The following is a 20,821-nucleotide window of genomic DNA, read 5'->3' on the forward strand; positions in this document are numbered from 1 at the left end:
CCAGAGCCTGCAAGTTTCCTTTAGAGCCAAGTGATGTTATAATGCGAATAACATCTAACATCTAAGCACTTGCTGTGGGCCATGCATGTTTTAAGGTTTTTTTTTTTTTTTTTTTTTCTGAGGCCGGGCCTATGTTGCCCTGCCTGGAGTGCAGTGATACAATCACAGCTTACTGCAGATTTGAACACCTGTGCTCACACAATCCTCCCACCTCGGCCTCCTGTGTAGCTGGGACCAGGCACATGCCACCATGCCCAGCTAATTTTGAAATTTTTTATAGAGGTGGGGTCTTGCTATGTTGCCCGGGCTGGTCTCAACCTCCTGGCCTCAAGCAATCCTTCCACCTTGGTCTCCCAAAGTGGGCCACTGCACTCAGCTATGTTTTATAAGCCTTCACATGAATTGTGTTGTTCAAATTTATGTAGCATGACAGAGCCACTCTAGGGAACCTCCGGACTCTGGGTACTTTGTGCTAACTCTGTCTGCTCCCCAGCTCACATCTGCCTCCCTGTCACTTACCTCCTCCTAGTTTCTGCTCTGCCTAGTCCTCCCTGTCCCAAAGCCTGCATGGTAATTTCTAGCTCTGCTTTTCCATCTCAAGCTCTCAATCTCCAGCTCTCTATTTCATTTCCATCCTATTGGGGCAATGCTGCTTCAGACCATTCTGCCAGTAATGATTTCCCATTGTCCAACTCTGGAAGCTTCTCCTTGGCTCTAGGGCTCTTCTATGAACCACCTCCTTTTATGGGCACCAGCAGCTAAATCATATTTGAAAAATAAAGTAATAACACTGCATGTAAAAACGTAAGTGGCAAGACATAGACAAATAATTGTTTTTAAGTACTGTGACTACAGAGACACAGCTGGAAAGTTTACAAATGGGTCCACCGAAGCCTATTGTTTCCTGTTTATGCACTGAGTCCAGAGGTTTGCGTTACTAACTTCTAAGTGAAAAAGAGTTTAAATGAGGCCATGATGTGGGATAACATCAAATTAAAATCTTGCCCTTTTCCTTGGTTCCTCCCTTTGGTTAGCTCAACTGCAAAGTTAGTGTTGACTTTGTCATCTTCTAAAATTCCACCTCGGTGGGTGCTTGTATTTCTGGAACGTTCACCAAAAATAATAAGGTTGAACTCTCTCCCCTGGTGTTAATTCTGGGTTGTTTGGAACCCGGCTTATCTGAAGGAGTCCGTCTCTGGACTTTCTAGTAAAGGGTGAGCATAGATGTGTGGAAAAGGGGGTGCTGTTCCTTTAAATTCTGAAAGTGAACTTGGCTCAGGAAGGCCAGCGGCTCAAGGTCCAGCCCCTGAAAGAGAGAATAGCTACAGATTCTCCATCCTCAGTCTTTGCAAGGAGACAGCTGTGCCAGCCGGGCTCTGGCAGGCTCCTGGCAGCATGGCAATGAAGCTTGGGACCCTCCTGCTGGCCCTTGTCCTGGGCCTGGCCCAGCCGGCCTCTGCCCGCCGGAAGCTGCTGGTGTTTCTGCTGGATGGTTTCCGCTCAGACTACATCAGTGATGAGGCACTGGAGTCACTGCCTGGTTTCAAAGAGATTGTGAGCAGGGGAGTAAAAGTGGATTATTTGACTCCAGACTTCCCTAGTCTCTCGTATCCCAATTACTATACCCTAATGACTGGTGAGTACCGTGTCCTCTTCTGGGCAGGGAGGGGAGGGCTGGAGTCCAGCAGGGAACGGTGAGCTCCTGGCATCGGAGTCTTATTTAAATGCTCTGTATTCTCTAGTCCTTTGGGACATCAAAGGTAGATAAGAAATCTGTGTCCTTGGCTGAGAAGACTTTTGTTTTCGTGGTGGTGTTGTTTCCCAAAAGTTATCCCAAGGACCTGTTCTGGATTCTCAGTGTGGAGGACAGAGAACTACAGCAGTAGATGATATTCGATGATATTGAAAGTGGTTGTTTATTTTAGAAAGAGAAGTTCTAATGAGCCTCGTATTTTCTAAGTTCAAGTTTGCACAATCAACAGGTGTCTGTGCATGCGTCCCAAGCTCCTTCTGTCCCTTTGCTCTGCGGTCACACCATCCCGGCGTCCTGTGGGCTTGTTTCTCAGTGTGTTAGACTGTGGAAGTACCTGTGGGGTCCTCAGAGGGGAGTCGTGCTCCTGGACATCTTGGGGAAGGGAGGATTTTTAGGTCTTATCCTTCTCTGTTACCTAGCAATGCCACCTTCCCCTTCTTCTGCCTTTTTTGGCCAGGTAAAATGATACAGAGAAGAAAAAGCTTGTGTAGTTCAGGTTCCCCGTTTGTGATTTGCAGCATCTGCGAAAGACCAACCAACAAAAACTCAACAAAACAAATCCAACCTCTGCTAATCCAGACTGCCTGGGCTTGGGATAGCTGATTTTCCTAAGGATGGCCTTCATCTGAAATTGCCAGGACTCCAAATGCAACTGCACGAACCTGAGCCTCTACCTGTACAGTTATAGAATGTGGGGCCTTCTCTTTGCTCACAGAGTTGGATTCCCAGTTTCTAGTTGTTTTTCAGCTATAACCTTTGTAAAGGCAGTGAGAGGCTCTCAGAAAGAATTTAGCAAACTGTCCAGGGAGGTCGTTAAGAATGCCCTGTTATTGCTGGTTATGCGGGACTCAGCCATGTGCTCTGAGCACAGAGAGAACTCTACTAATTATGTTAACAGAAAGAGAATGAGATCTCTGATATCTCATGGATCTCCACAGAACACTAAAGCTGAAGGGGTCTAAAACACACATTTGTATCTCTGACTTTGTGCATAGACAGTATATACATGTATATGTAAAAATGCCATAAACTGATGCCCCAAATTGAAGGGAAGAGATACTTTGGAGAAATAAAAATGAGGGCATGAGAGAGAGAGAAAAAAATTCAGACTGCACACAAGCAAGGAAGTTATGTATTTGTTTTTTATTTCCCGCAGCAGACAAAAAAACAGTCTGTAAGATAAACAGAATTAACAAAAGTCTCTGGCCCTCCCCTGGCATGCGTCTCCCCTTGCAGGGAAGCAGTTTGCAGGCTGCCGGGTCACACATAGATGTCGTTGTGTGCACGGCCGACTCCAGCTCTGCACAGCGGCTTCACACACACAGCCCACCCCCACTCCAGCTGTCTTTCAGAGCCTTGCTGGGGGACCCAATTCATAAACTGCCACGCCACGTGCAGCTTCTGCAATCTCAGTGGAAAATGAACAAAATCCATTTTAGAAAGGACTCAAGTAAGTAACAGGACCATTACAGACTCCACAGAGACACTAAGCCAGTGACATGGCCTTTTGTTTGTCAGACTCACACTCCTGATATTGGCACAAGGAATAATTTGCACATAGCCTCCGTCATGCTGAGGCACGCCTTCTTTTCAGGCTGTGTGTGTTTTCCCTTGTGTTGTCCTGAGAGAAGAGCCCCTTCCATTATGGGCGCACAGGTCCCGTGAGTGCCTGACAAAGACCTCACCCTGGCTTTGAAACTGAGGCTGGCCCGAGGAAGCCACAGGTCTCCATATGTGTTAGTCTCTGTATTTTCGGATGGCCAAATGTATTCACTGATGTGGAAGTCTGCTTGGTCTATATGTTTCTTAGAAGCTGCCCCGCACAAGGGAGGTATCTAGCAAGGCTCATGTTTATGTACAAATGTCTTGTACCGACTGGGCAGACTTGCAGACTTGAAGCAGGATTCGCAGGCTGGGAAATGCCGGGCCATGAAGCTGGTATCACCTCCACTGTCTTGGAACTGACTCAGGGTTAAATTTAGACTATTTTCCCCAATATCCATACTTATTTTTCCACCTGATGCTGAAAACCGCCTCTTTTATTCATATAAGGAAGGATATAGCCATTGGGAATTGTACCTAAACGTATGGTTTGAGTATTTGAGCATTTTATGAACCAACAAAATCGCTATGTTAGATCTTTTTGGAACCAAAAGATATATGCTCTTTTAGGGTTCCTCAGCATTCATAAGAGAGGCTAAGCTCTCACTTCATTACCCGAATTATTGCTCAGAAGACAGAAAGCCCCTGGTGTTCTTCCCTTTGCATAACGAGGAGTGATGAGTTGTTGGAAAGAATGCTGACCTTCGAGCTGGGAGAACTTGCTTGGAGACTTCAGGCAAAATAAAATGAGATGAACTGCCAGGGCTGCATCAGGCTGGGATTTCAGATGCTGCTGGATGCAGGCATAGAACTAGGCAATGCACGGGGAATTTTATTTTATTTTATTTCACTTTAAGTTCTGGGATACATGTGCAGAACGTGCAGGTTTGTTACATAGGCATACATGTGCCATGGTGGTTTGCTGCACCTGTCAAGTAGTCATCTAGGTTTTAAGCCCTGCATGCATTAGGTATTTGTCCTAATACTCTCCCTCCCTGTGCCCCTGATCCTCCAACAGGCCCCAGTGTGTGATGCTCCCCACCCTGTGTCCATGTGTTCTCATTGTTCGACTCCCACTTAAGAGTGAGAACACGCGGTGTTTGATTTTCTGTCCCTGTGTTAGTTTGCTGAGAATGATGGCTTCTAGCTTCATCCATGTCCCTGCAAAGGACATGAACACATTCTTTTTTATGGTTGCATAGTATTCCATGGTGTATATGTGCCACGTTTTCTTCATCCATTCTATCATTGATGGGCATTTGGGTTGGTTCCAAGCCTTTGCTATTTGCACAGGGAATTTTAAAGTTAGGGCTGGCCCCTCCTAGGATGCCTTCGTGTAGAAATTATGCAAATGGCAGAAACTCCCTTGAGAGGGAGAATTTCACGGTGGATGGGGATGGGGAATCAACAGGCCTATTTGTGAGCAACCTTGAAACCATCTAGCCCAGTTGCTGCCATGAAACCACCATGGCTGATTATTTATTTGCCTCAAAACATGTTTACATCAGGACAAACGCAACCAAAATGCCAATCATGATCACGAAGATGAATCAAACAACTGATTGCTGGGAACACTGAATCTTAAAACTGGCCTTTCACCAGGGAGATTACATTCAAGGAGGGGAGGAAGAACACTCGCGAATGGGCGCCTGCTAATATTCTAAAGTGTGTAGCAAGGTGTTGTGAGCCCAAATATGCCCTCACCCTCCTGTCTCCCAGTTCAAGTTGGGGTTCCAACCCCCAGTACCTCAGAATGTAACTAACTGCATTTGGAGATAAGGTCTTTAAAGGTGACCAAGTTAAAATAAGGCCATTAAAGTGGGCCCCTATTCCAATATGACGGTATAGGAAGGCGAAGAGACACAGGCACGTGCGCGTGCAGAGAAAAGGCCATCTGAGGACACACCAAGGCGGCCCTCACAGGCAGTGGAGAGGGGCCCAGGAGACACCAACCCTGCTAACACCTCGTTCGTGAACTGTGAACAAACAAATTGCTGTTGTTGGAGCCACTCCATCTGTGGTACTTTATAATGGCAGCCCAAGAGAATGAATACACAAAGAATAGGGAGTGGGGTCCCAGCGTGCTGCAGAGGACCAGGGAGAGGAGGCGTGCCTTCCAGCGGGAGTAGCGTAAAAAAAGGCATTTTGAAGAGGAGAGATCTGAGCTGGAAGAAACAGCGGCTGGCATGGTGTGTGTCTTTACCTCTTACTTTAGGCATAAGCTCCCTTTCTGAAGCGTGGTGTGTGGATCACCTTCATTCTAGTGAAAACACAACCACCGTTTCAATGCCCTTGGAATGCTCTCTGTTTGAGTGTATCTTACCCGGGATCTTTTCGCAAAGTTATTCTCTCTTTGGGGTAAATTCACGTTTGACTGAAGTGGAGTTTAACATAAAGTCAAGGAAAGAAAGCAGTGATTTGTTCAATCCAGGTCATGGGTAAGAGGGAAATGCCGCATCTGTTTTGAGGCAGCGTAACTTAGCATCATTTTGTTAAGGCTAGTGGTAACATTTGTTTGCAATTCTCAAACACTTCTGGTTAAGCAGTTGGAGAAAGTGGCCCAGAAACATTCTGAGTAGCGGGGAAGCCAGTCTAGAACTTCGTCTTGGCTGCCAGTAACCCACCCAGAGATCAACAGATGCTGAAATAAGTTTGTCCCACAGTGTATTACTAGTATTTCAACATTTAGACACTAGGAAATAAAGTGCAGGGAAATTTAGCATTTTGTTTCAGGCACCAAAGAATGTCATGGCAGAGCTGAGATAGGAGAGCAGGCATCAGAGACCCCGTTCTCACACAGCAACTGGCCGGGGCCTAGGCCTGCATCTTGGAGTGGCCAGAAGGTTGTGCGAGTGACCTGAGAGCCGAGGATAGAGGTCTCCCCAAGACAGTCCAGGGAGCAGCGACAGACTGAATCATCATGCTCCTCTGTGGAAATCAAGGCAACAACAGGGATGTTAACTACTCAGAATTACTATTTGTGCCACGGTATTTTGTCTCGCACTCCTAGAAATTACCTGTGACACAAATTCTTACCTGATACAAGGATCCATTGTTCTGGAGTAAAACAGCAGAGTAAGGTATACTTCCTACCACCCCACCTTTTAAGAAAATATCTGATCTAAGCTGAAACTGGACCAAAGGCAATCAAGGCAGCAAGTTCTTGAACAATCGTGTTTTGAGAAAGCCCACATCCTCAGCCCACTGCAGAATTCAGGCTTCCTTGAAGGGGCTGTTCACAGACTCTGCATTCACACAGCTCCAGGTAGGGTGGAGATAGCCTCCCTGGTCCCCTCCCCTCTCCTTCCCCCAGGATCGGCATTTACATGGGGACATTGCCCCAGCTTGGGAGCCTCCTTCAATGTAGGTACCTCCTGAAATAAATGATCTCTCTTTGGCGGGCCCTCTTCCTGTCTTCCTGCTCTCTCTTGCACCAAATCCAGCCAAGCTTCTGCTCGGAACAGTGTCCTCCCGGGGGTCCTGGTCAATCCCAGCCTTGGTGCCCTGGCTGGGAGCTGCATCTGCCCCTCCTTCCTGACAGCTCACTGGTCCCAGGATTCTGTCCTCCCTTGGTTTCCTTTTACTTCACTCACTTCTCCGTGGTCCCTTCCCTTGGTTCCTCCTGATCTCCCTGACCTTCCTTTGTCTCACAGTGAAATCAGCTGTCCTTTCAAGGTCGATCCTCAGCCTCTCCTCACCCAACCTCCTCCGCTGCTGACCACTGGCTGAAGCCTCAACCCTGACTGCCTGGAGCCTCCTCTGCTCCAGCTCCCTCTCGCTGCCTGCCCTACAACCAAAGCGGCCCTGGGAAAGCAGTCCTGATCACACCACTCCTCTGTTCACACCCTCCGGCGAGTTCTGTTGTACCCCAAGTACAATCTAATGCTCTTGCAGACCTGGCCCCATAGATCACCCGGCCTCTTCGGGGCCTTGCTCCCACCACCCTTCCCTCGATTGCTTGTGTCCCGCTGGGAATGCTTGAGTGCGCTGCTCCTCCTGGCTGCTTCCCTTCGGCTTGTTCCCCAGAAAGGCCCAAGCTGGGCATCGCTGCGTTCTTCGGATCTGCCTCCCAAGGTCACTGTGGCAGACGCATCTTCCCTGGGACCCCATCAGCGCTCTCTATCCCTCTTACTCTCTTTATTTTCCATCACGGCACCAGTTTATTTATTTCTATCTTCTCCAAATAAAATTTATTACAGTGGGCCGGGTGTGGTGGCTGACGCCTGTAATCCCAGTACATTGGGAGGCCGAAGCAGGTGCATCGTTTAAGGTCAGGAGTTCGAGAGCAGCCTGTCTAACATGGTGAAACCCTGTCTCTACTAATAATACAAAAAAAATTCACTGGGTGTGGTGGTGGGTGCCTGTAGTCCCAGCTACACGGGAGGCTGAGGCAGGAGAATCGTTTGAACCCGGGAGGCGGAGGTTGCAGTGAGCCGAGATCGTGCCACTGCACTCCAACCTGGGTGACAAGAGTGAAACGTCATCTCAAAAAAAAAAAATTATTATAGGGAAAAAGCATTATTCTGATGATTAAGACATTCAGAGTTTCAGGGAAATGAATGATTACTTTGATGTTCGACACTTCTAAACTAATAAGGAGGAGAAAACACTACAATCATGCTTTGCTCATATGAAAGCAATTCGCATTTAGAGAACCGATTACCCTTTATTTCTAGTAATCTTGCATATCTCAAAATATGTCTTTCACTTTTGTTTTAAATTTTGATTATAAGGTTGGAGTCAGAAAGAGGCCTGGGGGGAGAGTCACCTCCAAGGAGAGCTCTGTCAAAGTAGGAGATGAAAGAGGCTGGGGATGGTGGGAGAAAGTTTAACCAGGACACCAGTGGTCCACACAGCCCAAGGGAGAGCCTCCTTGTAGTGAAGATCGTTGAAGTCGAGAAAGTGGAGCCAACAGCCACGCATGGAACCAGGCACATGATTCAGAACCAGCATGGAACACTGTGAGGATAGTTCAGGCTTAGGTGCCAGTGGTCTGGCTGCTGGACCTAGGGACGCATGTGGCAGCTTAAAGGGACTTGCACGGCCATCCTTGTGTTTTCAGCCTCTGTCCCAGGCTGCTTAGGTGGCCAGGCTGTTTATGCCAGCCTCACAAGGAGTTACTTAGATGTTTAAAAATATCAGGGCATGTTATGGGCTAATTTGTACACCCCCAAAACCCACGTGTTGACGCCCTACCCCCCAATTTCGCAGAATGTGACTGTATTTGGAGATAAGATCTTTAAAGAAGTAATGAAGGTAAAATGAGGTCAATAAGGTGGGTACTAATCCAGTATCGCTGGTATCTTTATAAGGAGAGGAGATTAGGACCCAGATGGGCACAGAGGGAAGACCACATATAGACACGGGGGAAGGCGGCTGTCTGCAAACCAAGGAGAGAGGCCTCAGAGGAAATCAACCCTGATGACATCTTGATCTGAAACTCCCAGCCTCCAGAACTATAAAAAACTGGATTTCTTTTGTTTAACCCACCCAACCTGTGTTACTTTGTCATGACAGCCATTGGAAAGCAATATAAATAGGATTGTGACACTAGGCTGCTAATGGAAGAATGCAGGTTTTTTTTACACAACCCACTTCTATGACCACACCGACTCACTGAGAGTTTCTGGTGACTTCTGCCCTGAAATTGAGGCAGTCATGGTGTGTTAGCTTCCTAGAGCTGCTCTAGCAAATGTGGATGCCCAAAGTCTGAAATCTAGGTGCAGGCAGGGCCATGCTCTCTTTGAAGTCTCAAGGGGAGAATGTGTTCTGCGCCTTCCCCCTGCCTTCTGGTGTTGCCGACAATCCTGGGTATTCCTTGGCTGGTAGATACATCACTCCAACCTCTGCTTCCATTGTCACAGGGCATTCTCTGTGTCCCTCTCTGTGCCTCTCCTTATAAGGACACCAGCCATATTGAATTAGGGCCCACCTTCATGACATCATCTTAACTCGATTACGTCTACAAAGGACTTATTTCTAATAAGGTCACATTCGCAGGTCCTGAGGGTTGGAACTTCAATATATCTTCTTGGGGGCCACAAGTCAACCCCCTACACAAGGTCCAGTGGAGAAAGCTATGGATTTGCTGTCAGAGATTGAATTTAATCTATTCTGTCACTCTTTGACTTTCAGAACTTGAACAGCTTCTTTTGAGTGTTAATCTTTTGTTTTGTTTTGTTTTGTTTTTGAGATGTAGTCTCACTCTGTCACCCAGGCTGGAGTACCGTGGTGTGATCTCGGGTCACTGCAACCTCTGCCTCCCTGATTCAAGTGATTCTCCTGCCTCAGCCTCCTTATAGCTGGGATTACAGGTGCCCGACACTATGCCTGGCTAATTTTTTTTTTTATTTTTAGTAGAGATGGGGTTTCACCATGTTGGCCAAGCTGGTCTTGAACTCCCGACCTCAGGTGATCCACCTGCTTCAGCCTCCCAAAGTGCTGAGATTACAGATGTGAGCCATTGCATCCAGTGAGTGTTAATATTTTATCAGTAGAATGTAGAAAGTAAATGTTACCCAATAGACTTGCTGTGAGAACAGAATCAGCAAATATACATGTAAACTCACCTTTAGTAACAGCGTACATATTACCCCCTTTATCAGTAAGGTGAGGCTGAGTTATGTTGTTGCAACAAGCAATTCCACACCATGTCTGAGTCTTAGAATAGCTAATGTTTATTCCTCAGTCATGTGCGTGGCCTTGAGGAATGACCTCCACCCCATTTCCTCTTCATTCTGGGACCCAGGCTGAAAAAAGCAACTTCTAAATGAGACATGCTGCTCTCATGGCAGAGGTAAAAGAGAAAACAGAACATCGTCATCATGGGTAGTTCAGGCAAAGGAGAAGTGAGCGTGTTCAGGTCAGAAGGAGGGGTGCTGCACCCATTCACCATCTGGCTGTGGGTTGGGGGTTACAGAGAATTGACTGTGTAAAAAATATGTGCAGCTGATGAAAGTCTATGAAAGCCACACCAAAGGAGAGTCCAACAGGCTCCTCCTTCCCTCCTTTTCCACGCCAGACATCACCGCATCTGCTCTTTGTGATGGACTGTAAGTGAGGGGGAGAGTTGAATTTGAAGAGCATCCATGAGGCAGAATTTGCTGACTGGCTGATGAGTGAATATGAAAAGAGCCCAAACCGATGCCACAGTTATAAGATCTTCTGAAGTCTGAGTAAAGGGGCTCCTATTAGCACAGATGGGAAAGTTCGAAGGGCTGTTTGTCTCAGTGAGATTTATTTGGAAAAGTAACTTTTCACCAAATTATATTTCAGTGGAGTAAGATATTCACTTGACATTATCCCTTTAGGGGATCAGAGACAATGTCTTAAAGGAGAGTTCAAGAAGCATGCAGAATACCACCGAGGCAAAGGAGAGAAATTGATCCTGTGGGTCCTAGCGGACCCCAGGAAATGGACTTCCTATCTCACTGCTTGCTACCCAGCTGGTGCAGAATATTTCTCACAGATACACAGTTAAAATCTGCCTTCCCACCTCAATTAACTTTTGTCAACATTTTGTCATATACTTCCCAGAGACACCTAACAACATTTTTCCACTTAAAACTACACTCTGCAATGAGCCTCGATTAAGCTGCCTAAAGATGCAGGCATGGCAGGCGAGGTGTCCAGCAATAGAAGCTAGAAGTGGGTAAGAGCACTAATAACCAGCCATGACCCAAGGAAAAAAAAAATGCGTTCTAAGAATTTACTAAAATAATGTCTCCCAGCACGTCATTATTTAAGCTCCTATCAACAAACCTCTCTGCACTGAAGTGTCACTTTTCAAAAAATATGTTTCTTTCGGCTTCCCTGGTGATGAGAGGGTGTTCTGATTATACGATATTCAGCTGCTGGAAACTCACTCCACGAAGAAGGGAGTGGTTAGAGTAGTGGGCAAAGCTGTAAAATGTGGTGAAAGCTTTTGATTGTAATAACAGCGAAGGCATTTCCAGAAGACTTGTCCACGTGGAGCCACTGCGGTCTACACGCCATGGTGATCTCACAAGCCCCACCCCTGCCTCCCTCACCCCAACATTGATTGATAGGATCATGTGCCTCCTGTCAAGGCTTTCAGGGTGGCTTGACCCCTGCGGCTCCAGTTCCTGCTCAGCATGGGTGCTGTGCCAAAAGTGGGTTAAAGGGCATTTCAAATTAATTTGGAGGGAGCCTGACTCAGCAGGTTAACATTCGTTTCAGAGACACCTTCAGCAACACCTGCTCGAGTTTCAGAGCCCCACAATAGGCCCATTGTGTCCGCACAATAACCAGGCAGAGACCTGGGGCAGGGCTGGGGGTCCTGGGAGCCCACGTGCAGCATTTGGCTCTTGTTGGATACTCTGAACCAACTGCCATCATCAGCCCTTTCGATAGCAAGGACAGAAGATCGAGAAGGCAGATCATGGGAGGATGTATGGGCCACCTTATTCAGACAAAGGGCTGTCGGGGCTGACAGCAATGGAACTTTGGTCCAGGATACTGAAGATGCTTTAGTTCTTGATGAAGGGACTCCCCCGGGCACCTTCAGGAGCATGTGCATGGGAGAATGTGTGTAAATGTCTGCAGCAGAACATCCCTGGCTAGGGACCAGGAGTGGGCTCCAGGTGTGCCGCAAGGCCAAGTCCCCCAGGTGTCACCTTTGGTGGTGAGCAGTCTCGTCCACTCAACCTGGGTTGCCCCGCCCATTATCTGCACGGGGCAGGCTGGGAAGCAACGTGGTCCACAGGGCAGGGAAAGGGGGCAGAGGAGCCAGCTTCTCCTGACTGCCACAGTCCGCAGGGACTTGGATACATTACATCATCTTCCTAGTCCTGCATTCTTGCTGTTTAGCGTGAGAAGACCGGACAGATGGAGTGCACAATTGATGTTAATTAGGTCCTGGCCACCTAGATGTGCTGACCCCAACCGAAGCCAGAAAGGTTCACGGTGACCCGATAGCCCATTACACATGCTTGAATCCACCTTTTGTGGAGAGGCCTCCATGCACCACGGATCATGTAATTAACCAACACACAAGCAGTAATAACAGTGCGGTAAGGAACCGCAGTGATGGCTCGGGAGACCAGCACACCTACAACTGAGCCGAGTGGGTCCGGATGTCCTTGGGACACTGGTCAATGGGGGCCTTACTGCTTCTGGCACCAGATGCCAGACTTGGGAGAAGGAGCAGGCTTCAGAGCTCTTATGGGCAGAGGCTCTAAAGGTGTCTTGAACGAGGCCAAGTCTTGGCTGCTTTTGTTGTCCTCCCAGATGAGTCTGCTTTCATCATGTAAGCCACCTTTCACTTTCTATCGGTCTGTTTCAGGGTTGGGGTGCCACTGGGCAGCAGCAGGTGCCATCACTTCAGTCCATTGCATATGTGGATATCACTTTGAGGAAGGAGACAGCTTCACAGTGGGCTTACTGATACTTGGCGTGAGTGACTCCATTTTGAGACATTAGGAGCACAAATTATTATATCAGGGATGTGTGCTGGGAATGTTCTAGGTGATGAAAATACCATAGAGAGGTTCTGAGAGCCCACTGAGTGGGAGCAGGTGGAAAGGGGGACTGGAGGGGGCCCCCAGTGAAATGCTGTGTCCCTTGCCCTGTTTTATGATCACAATAGCTCCAATTTGACCTGTTTTCTAGATATGAAGAAAGTGGTCTATAGTTAATCCCACTGGACACTAATGGCCCCTAACAAGGACTGGCCTGAGGGAAGGGGGGACGGTAGCAGACAGAAGTCCTGTATCTGTGGATGTCACAGTGGAGACACCCACAGAGTTTGCCTAAGTGGCCCCCAAGCCTTGGGCTCTCCTTCTAGGTTCTGCACACGAACCACCACAGTCGCCCAGGTCCTGCACATGAACCATCGCAGTAGCCCAGGTCCTGCACACGAACCGTCGCAGTCGCCCGGGTCCTGCACACGAACCGTCGCAGTCGCCCGGGTTCTGCACACGAACCATCGCAGTCGACTATCAGCTCTGCAGCATGTCCAGCTGTCCCTGAAAGATCCTCTGTGTGTCTAAGGATTTGGCTTTCACAGGTGGACTTGAGAAAACATTCTGCTTTAAAGGTTGAAAGCAGCCACTGTACAGAAATATAAATGTTTGGGAGAAAACCTCAAATATTGTGTTCTTCAGCCACTCACTAGCAGACCATGGGCCTAGCCTGGAACCTGCTCTCCAGCCCTCTTCAGCCTCTGCCTGGCAGCCCGAGCTCCTGACAACAGCCCCCTGGCCTATGAAATATCCCATCACAGAGTCCACCAAAGAGGAAAGATGGGTGACTTTGAGGCTGGGGCACGTCAAGGCACAGGGGAGCCTGAGAGAAGACGTCTCAGCTCCAGCAGCCCCTGGAAAATGCTGCCATGTCACTTAGCCTGAAGTTTTCCAAGCAGCATGATCTGTGTGTTAAGTGCCAGTTATGTTAAAACCATTCATGCATGTTCCCTTGGTCTCTGGTCACATATGCTCTGTGACGTGGAGGCAGCCGCTCTCCTTCTCTGTTCAGCCAGACTCTTCCCAGAGCCCCTAGAAGGAGACACTGCCGTTCAGGTCATCAGGGCCCCAGCACAGGGTACCTGCCAGTTGAAGGGAAAACATACCTTTGAAGATGCCTGAGAAACCAGGAATCATGGTACCTATCTGGATGGCAACTGGACAGATGAGAGACCAAGAGGGGACAGAGACAGCTTGTTGCCTGTTTTTGAACGATGTGGATTACTTACCTGTTCGCAATACTAAATGAAAAAGTTCTATCAGATCCAATGAGACTTGCTCAACTCTAGTAGAACAAGCAGACATTTTGTTCAACATTGATTAAACCCCCACTTGTGATTTAGGGAAATACACTCACATTCAAATAGTTTTTAAAAACATGTTCCTCAACCTAGTGGATCTAAAGAAATGTTTTGTGGTTTGGTTTGGTTTTCTCAGTCTGCACCGCAGATTTGCGAACAGTGACCAGCCAGGGCTCAGGACACCCCAGCTTGAGGTTTTTGTCACTATCCTTCTCTCAACGCCACCACCTCTGGGAGCTGCCGCTGCCCCTCTGAGAAGCAGGACTAAAGGCCATCTATGGGACCTCCCCTAGTGTGCAGCCTCAGAAGGGCTCCCATTTCGCAGGTGGGTCCCTGCAGGCAAGACCTGTCCGTGCAGTAATCCCCACTACTGTTGGTCTACACTCCCCCGGGGGCAGTGGAGTGTGGACCGTCTCCACATCGGGGCCCAGTGCTCGCTCAGAGGAGACATTGGCTCATGTTTGTGGGACTGCACTGGCTCAGAGCCAGGGACTGGGCTTTTCCTAACTCTGTGGCAGAAGCCGCGGGTTGCCCATCTTCAACAAGGCTCTGGAGTTTTGCCGCCAAGCCCTGTCTGTTGGCTGAGGTTGTATTCTTTTCTAACAAGCTACCCAATGCATCATATGCCTGTTTTGATCTCACTAGATTCTGGATTCTTCTGGCCAAGTTCCACGGGCCTCTAAGTCCCCTCCCCTCATCTTCATACCGGATGCCTCTCTTGCCCTTAAGGCTGACAGCAGCACCATTGCCATGTTCATCCTGTTGTCCTGGACTTCCCAGCACCCAGAGCTATCCCTGGTGTTCACTGGTCTCTCTGGGAGGATCTAATTCCAGGTTCCAGTTACTCCCAGTCTGGCCCATTCCCCTGCAGCTTAGCTGGCTGGCCTTGTTCCAAACCATGACATCCCTCCCTGCACATTTCTATGAATGACTTTCATAGTCCGTTTTAGCATGCGTTTGTCTGTGTAAGACATAACACTAAAACTATATGAATGACCTTGGGAATATGTAACAAAATCCACTACACCCCAATCCAAATTTCCCCCAAAGGCATTCAGAATTACAAAATGCCAAAAGCAGAGGATGACTTAGAGATGCTAGCGCGTTTGTCTTATTGTGCAGGACACAGAGGCCAAAGATTCAGATCCGGCAACCAGATAAAGGGAGAAGAACCACACCAAATGCAGGTTTCTGAGCCGGGGCCAGCATCTGACGCCCCTTAGATGATCAGGGATGGAAGCCCAGGTGTTTGTTCCCTTCCAGCCCCTCTCACCTTGTGCCCAAGTTGCCCTCTTTGCCTGAGTTCTCCACTTGACGCCGAGTACTCTACTCTTTCCATTCTGAACTTCCCTGGGTTGTTTTTGCTTCTTTCTTCACCGTCATTAACATCTCCCAGGATGTACAATCTGAGATGGAGATGAGATTCAAAGCAGTGAGAGAGAGAGTGTGTGTGTGTGTGTGTGTGTGTGTGTGTGTGGTGCATGTGTAGATTTCATCAACAGTTTGGCCCAGGAGGAGGTGGAGCCACCTGGAAGACTGTGGCTGATTTCAGGACACAACTTGGCCATCCTCTCTATTTTCTGGTGCCATGAATAGTAACTGAAGACTGTCTGCTGTTCCTTAAACCTTTTACATAATCCCATCAAGCTCTGATGGAACAGATAAGAAAAGCACATTCCAAGGAATTCACTCTCAGCCTGTGTCAACATGTATTATAACGTCCAGCTAAAAGCTAAAGGAATCTAATAAAAACAAAGCAACTTTACCCAATCCCCACCCACCTGTTTGCCTGTTCTTTTGAACTGACTGGCCAGCTTCGGGGGAGTCTTGAAAGTTGACCTCATGAGATTCCCTCAGGGGACATCAGACTGATCCCTAACCTTCAAACCAGGGGACCATCAGGGTTCTTGCAGCCAGTTGTGAGACGCCTGTTGGGATGGAATTTAAACCATGATCTCTTCACCTCTCCCTTTTCACCTCCCGGTTTTTGTTGGAGGCCTCTCTGGGAACTCTCAGTCCTTCTCTTTGTTGATACTATCTATTCTTTCTTTTTTTTTTTAATTTTTTAAAATTATTATTATTATACTTTAAGTTCTAGGGTACATGTGCATAATGTGCAGGTTTGTTACATAAGTATACTTGTGCCATGCTGGTGTGCTGCACCCATCAACTCGTCAGCACTCATCAACTCATCATTTACATCAGGTATGACTCCCAGTGCAATCCCTCCCCCTCCCCCTCCCCACGATAGGCCCTGGTGTGTGATGTTCCCCTTCCCGAGTCCAAGTGATCTCATTGTTCAGTTCCTACTGTGAGTGAGAACAACATGCGGTGTTTGGTTTTCTTTTCTTGCGATAGTTTGCTGAGAATGATGTTTTCCAGCTGCATCCATGTCCCTACAAAGGACACAAACTCATCCTTTTTTATGGCTGCATAGTATTCCATGGTGTATATGTGCCACATTTTCTTAATCCAGTCTGTCACTGATGGACATTTGGGTTGATTCCTTTGCTATTGTGAATAGTGCTGCAATAAACATACGTGTGCATGTGTCTTTATAGCAGCATGATTTATAATCCTTTGGGTATATACCCAGTAAAGGGATGGCTGGGTCACATGGTACTTCTAGTTCTAGATCCTTGAGGAATCACCATACTATTTTCCTTAATAGTTAAACTAGTTTACAATCCCACCAACAGTGTAAAAGTGTTCCTATTTCTCCACATCCTCTCCAGCACCTGTTGTTTCCTGACTTTTTAATGATTGCCATTCTAACTGGTGTGAGATGATACTATCTATTCTTTCTGTAAGAGCTTTACTTCCATCTTCCCGCACACCTAGAGCCCAAGCTGCGGTTTTCCTCCACCTGTCTTTCTCTTTCAAGCCAAAATAAGATGCCCTCCTTCCAAAAGGCTTTGACGTGTAGATAGCAACATTTCAGAGGTGGATGGTGCCTTGAGATCTTGTTATTTTCATCCACTTGCTAACTCCTTTTCCACTTACTGTCTGAACCACAGATTTTGGTAATTACACCAACATATAGTATTGACATAGATAGTCATACAGTGCCTTCATACATGAATATTATCCATTCAAGGATACCCTGAATATCTACTTTGTAAGAGTTCTAAAGATGCCAGGACGTGGCCTCTGTCCTGAACAAGCTTAAATTAAACTGAAGCAATTAAATATGTGTCAAAATGAATATAATCATCGGACAGGATAGAACAGGCACTGGGGAAGCGCAGCTGATTTCTGAGAGTGTATGTGAAGAGGGAAGGTTCGCTGAGGTGACAGTTATTTGAGTAAAGCCTGAAGGATCTGGATAGCTTGAAACCTGGAGGCAGGGCCTTGTGGGTGAACAGCACGGCACAAGCCAAGGGGCAGAGATGGGGTGACAAGGAGTGTTTGAAGACGAGAGCTGGGCTTTGAGATGATGACTGACATCTCTGAGCAGGGCAGGTTTCAGGGCCAAGGGAGGCCACTCAAGTCTACGTTGCAAATGGTGGAGACTGGAGGTCGCGTCCCCAGTGCCAGAATGAACCTCAGGTTAAGAAGTTGATCGGCTCTGTGGAGAGGGACCTGCAGGAGCAGCTGGGCATAGAGGATTAGAGAGAAAGAAGTCTTGGGTCAGATGAGAGTCTGAGCTAGCCTTAGGGGGAGATTAATAAATTACTCTGTGTGTACAGTGAATTGCAGTTCACAGACTCGGGTGTGTAAGAAATACTGCATCTCTCAGTTTTTCTTAAAAAAACCTAAATCTATCCATGATCCTTGAACACATTCGTCAGAAAACCAAATACCACATGTTGTCACTTATAAGTGGGAGCTGAATGATGAGAACACATGGACACATAGAGGGAAACAGCACACACTGGGGCTTATCGGATGGCGGAGGGTGGGAGGAGGGAGAGGATCGGGAAAAATAACTAGTGGGTACTAGACTTAATATCAGGGCGATGAAATAATCCGTACAACAAACCCTCGTGACACAAGTTGGCTTAGGTAACAAATCTGCGCTTGTACCCTTGAACTTAAAATAAGTTACGAAAAATCAGCATACAAAAATAAATAAAAAATTAGAAATTAGAAATTTTTCAAAATGTTCAAATGGTACATTTTTGTGTTATGTATATTTTACCACGATAAAAAAAAATCTGACTCTGACTTCCAAGCCACCGGGCTTATCGGCATTTCAGTTTTGAACTGCTGGGTAGGTGGGGGTCGTCTTTTTCCTGCTGAGGTCTAGGAAAGGCCCTTAGGTCATACGCAGTCCCACGGAGTTGGGTCAGCAGCCCTGGTCATTGGTCCACACTAGGCCCCACCAAATGCCCATGTGCCAGCTCCAGAGACCAGGCTCTGCGGGGTTGGGCAGGACACCCTTGTGCCATGATGTCAGCCTTCCCCACTGTATCTCACAGACATCAGTCCTCCCCTGTGGGTTCTGCCACCAAGCAGGGCATTGTCTCCCACACTCACCAGACAGGCTGGCTCCTTCTTTTTCCTCCCTGGTCTGGGAAGAAGATGTCTCACCAGGGCCACCGTCACGGGTGTGGCCTCTGCAGTCCCACAGGGCTCTGTGCTTATTAGGACCTGTGCTTGGCTTAATGCACTGTTGTCACTGTTTTGAAATTCTTAATAATTTATGGATGAAGGATCTCACCTATTGATTCTTCACTAGGCCCTGCAAGTTATGTAGCCTGTCTTGCCTTCTTATCTTCCTATCTTCTCTGAAAGGCATGTGACCTTCTTCCCTTCTTGCCAGAAACATTTTCACGATGTGCTCAAATGCACGCAGGAGGGGTGCACCCAGCAGTCATCTTGGCTGTTTGTTGCTCCAGAAACACAGGAGGGTGAGGGGGAACACACAGGGAGAAAACATGCTAATTAATGTGCAGTGAAACATCTCAGTGGAGCATCTAAATGAATCGTTTATGTCCTTGCACTGTGACGCCTGCAAGACGTTCAGGTGGTGACTTCTTAGCAGCCATGAAGGCCTGGAGATACTGACTGAGGAGTGGGAAATCATCTGAGTAGATGAGGGACGATGATGGTAAGAAAGAGGAACCTCGGGGACCATGCTCACATTCAGTGGGCACAGTGTGGAGGAAGAGGTATCAAAGGAGACAAAGGAAGAGGCAAAGAGCTATCAGGGACCGTGGCAACAAAGGCCAAAAATAACCTTAGGATCCCAGCAGGGCCAAAGCAATCAAGGAAAGACAAAGCTTCTAATAGAAGAAAGTCAGTATTATCAAACTGAACAATTAAAGAAAATAAGAAATGAGAACGTCCTTAGGTTAGGGGATTTGTACTTAGCAGCAGAGTTTGTGGACCCCTAGGGAGCTGGAAAGGAGGAAAAATGCTTTGTAGGTAAATTCTGCATTTGGAGCTTTGGTGGTTTGTATTTGCCTGTGTAGCTGGGAATCTGGAGGATGTAACCTAATTTCCATATGCTAATTAGGTCCCATATATGGCTCTATAGTGGTGATCTCAATTGATCTTTTAAAATGATTACTAATAGCTTTATTGAGGTATAATTTTCATGTTACAAAATCCAGCCATTTTAAAAGTACAACTCAGTTTTTTTTTAGGATATTTACAGAGATGTGCAACCGTTGCCACAGTACACTTTTATTTAGAATATTTTTATCACCCCACAAGGAAACTTTATGCCCTACAGTTGCTTCCCATCCTCACCTGCCCCTCTAAGTAACCTCCAACTCTGCCTTTATAGATTTGTCTTTTCTAGACATTTCATACACATGGAATCATACAATATGTGTTCCGTTGGGTCTGGCTTCTTTCATTCACTAACTCTAATGATTCTGAGGTTCATTCATGTTGTATTAGTATGTTTCTCCTTTTTATTGCCAACTACTGAACTGTGTGGATAGGCCACATTTTGTTCTTCATTCATTAATGGATGAACATTTGTGTTGTTTCCACTTTGTGGCTATTGTGAATAATACTTCTGTGAACATTTGTGCACAAGCCTTCGTGTGAATATATGTTGTCATTTCTCCTGGATAGATACATAAGAGTGAACTTGCTGTATCATAGGATAATTCTGTGTTTAACATTTTGAGAAATTGCCAAACTGTTTTTCAAAATGGCTGCACCGTTTTACATTTTCATCAGCAGTGTGTGAAGTTCTGACATCCCCACAACCTCACCAACACTTGTCATCGTCTTTTAAAAATTAGAGCCACGCTGATAAAGGAGCCATTATTGTCTCTTTTATTAAAGCTGTTCCAGTGGGTATGAAGTGGCATTTCATGGTCGTTTTATTTGCATTTCCCTAAAAACTAATGATGTTGAGCATCTTTCCTTTTCATGTGCTTGTGGGCTATGTGATAATTTATTTGGAGAAATGTTTATACAAATCCTTTGACTCATTTTAAAAATTAGATTGTCATTTTATTTTTAGTTGTAGGAGGTCTTTCTATATTCTAGATATAAATTCCTTATGGGATATATGATTGGCATATATTTTTCTTCCAGGCTGTGGGTTGTCTTTTCACTTTCCTGATGGGATATCTTGGTGTATAAAAGCATTTATTGTTGATGAAGTCCTATTTATCAACTTTTCCTTTTATGACTTGTACTTTTCGTGTCATAACTATGAAATAATCCCCTAACCCAACATCATGATAATTTACTCCTACATTTTCTTATAAGACAAA

The 20,821-nt window shown here is 46.7% G+C and overlaps 1 protein-coding gene across 1 annotated transcript in view; it reads left to right on the forward strand.

Moving 5' to 3' along the window:
* The first annotated feature begins 1,259 nt into the window (after nucleotides 1-1,259).
* ENPP6 (ectonucleotide pyrophosphatase/phosphodiesterase 6) overlaps nucleotides 1,260-20,821 on the forward strand; it is a 125,975-nt gene continuing 106,413 nt past the window's right edge. Inside the window, exon 1 of the mRNA XM_011959555.1 lies at nucleotides 1,260-1,636. Coding sequence (XP_011814945.1) covers nucleotides 1,396-1,636 — 241 coding nt within the window. The 5' untranslated portion in view covers nucleotides 1,260-1,395. The remainder of the gene's footprint in view (nucleotides 1,637-20,821) is intronic.

The sequence above is a fragment of the Colobus angolensis genome, unplaced genomic scaffold, assembly GCF_000951035.1.
Source record: "Colobus angolensis palliatus isolate OR3802 unplaced genomic scaffold, Cang.pa_1.0 Scaffold5, whole genome shotgun sequence".
NCBI lineage: Eukaryota > Metazoa > Chordata > Mammalia > Primates > Cercopithecidae > Colobus > Colobus angolensis.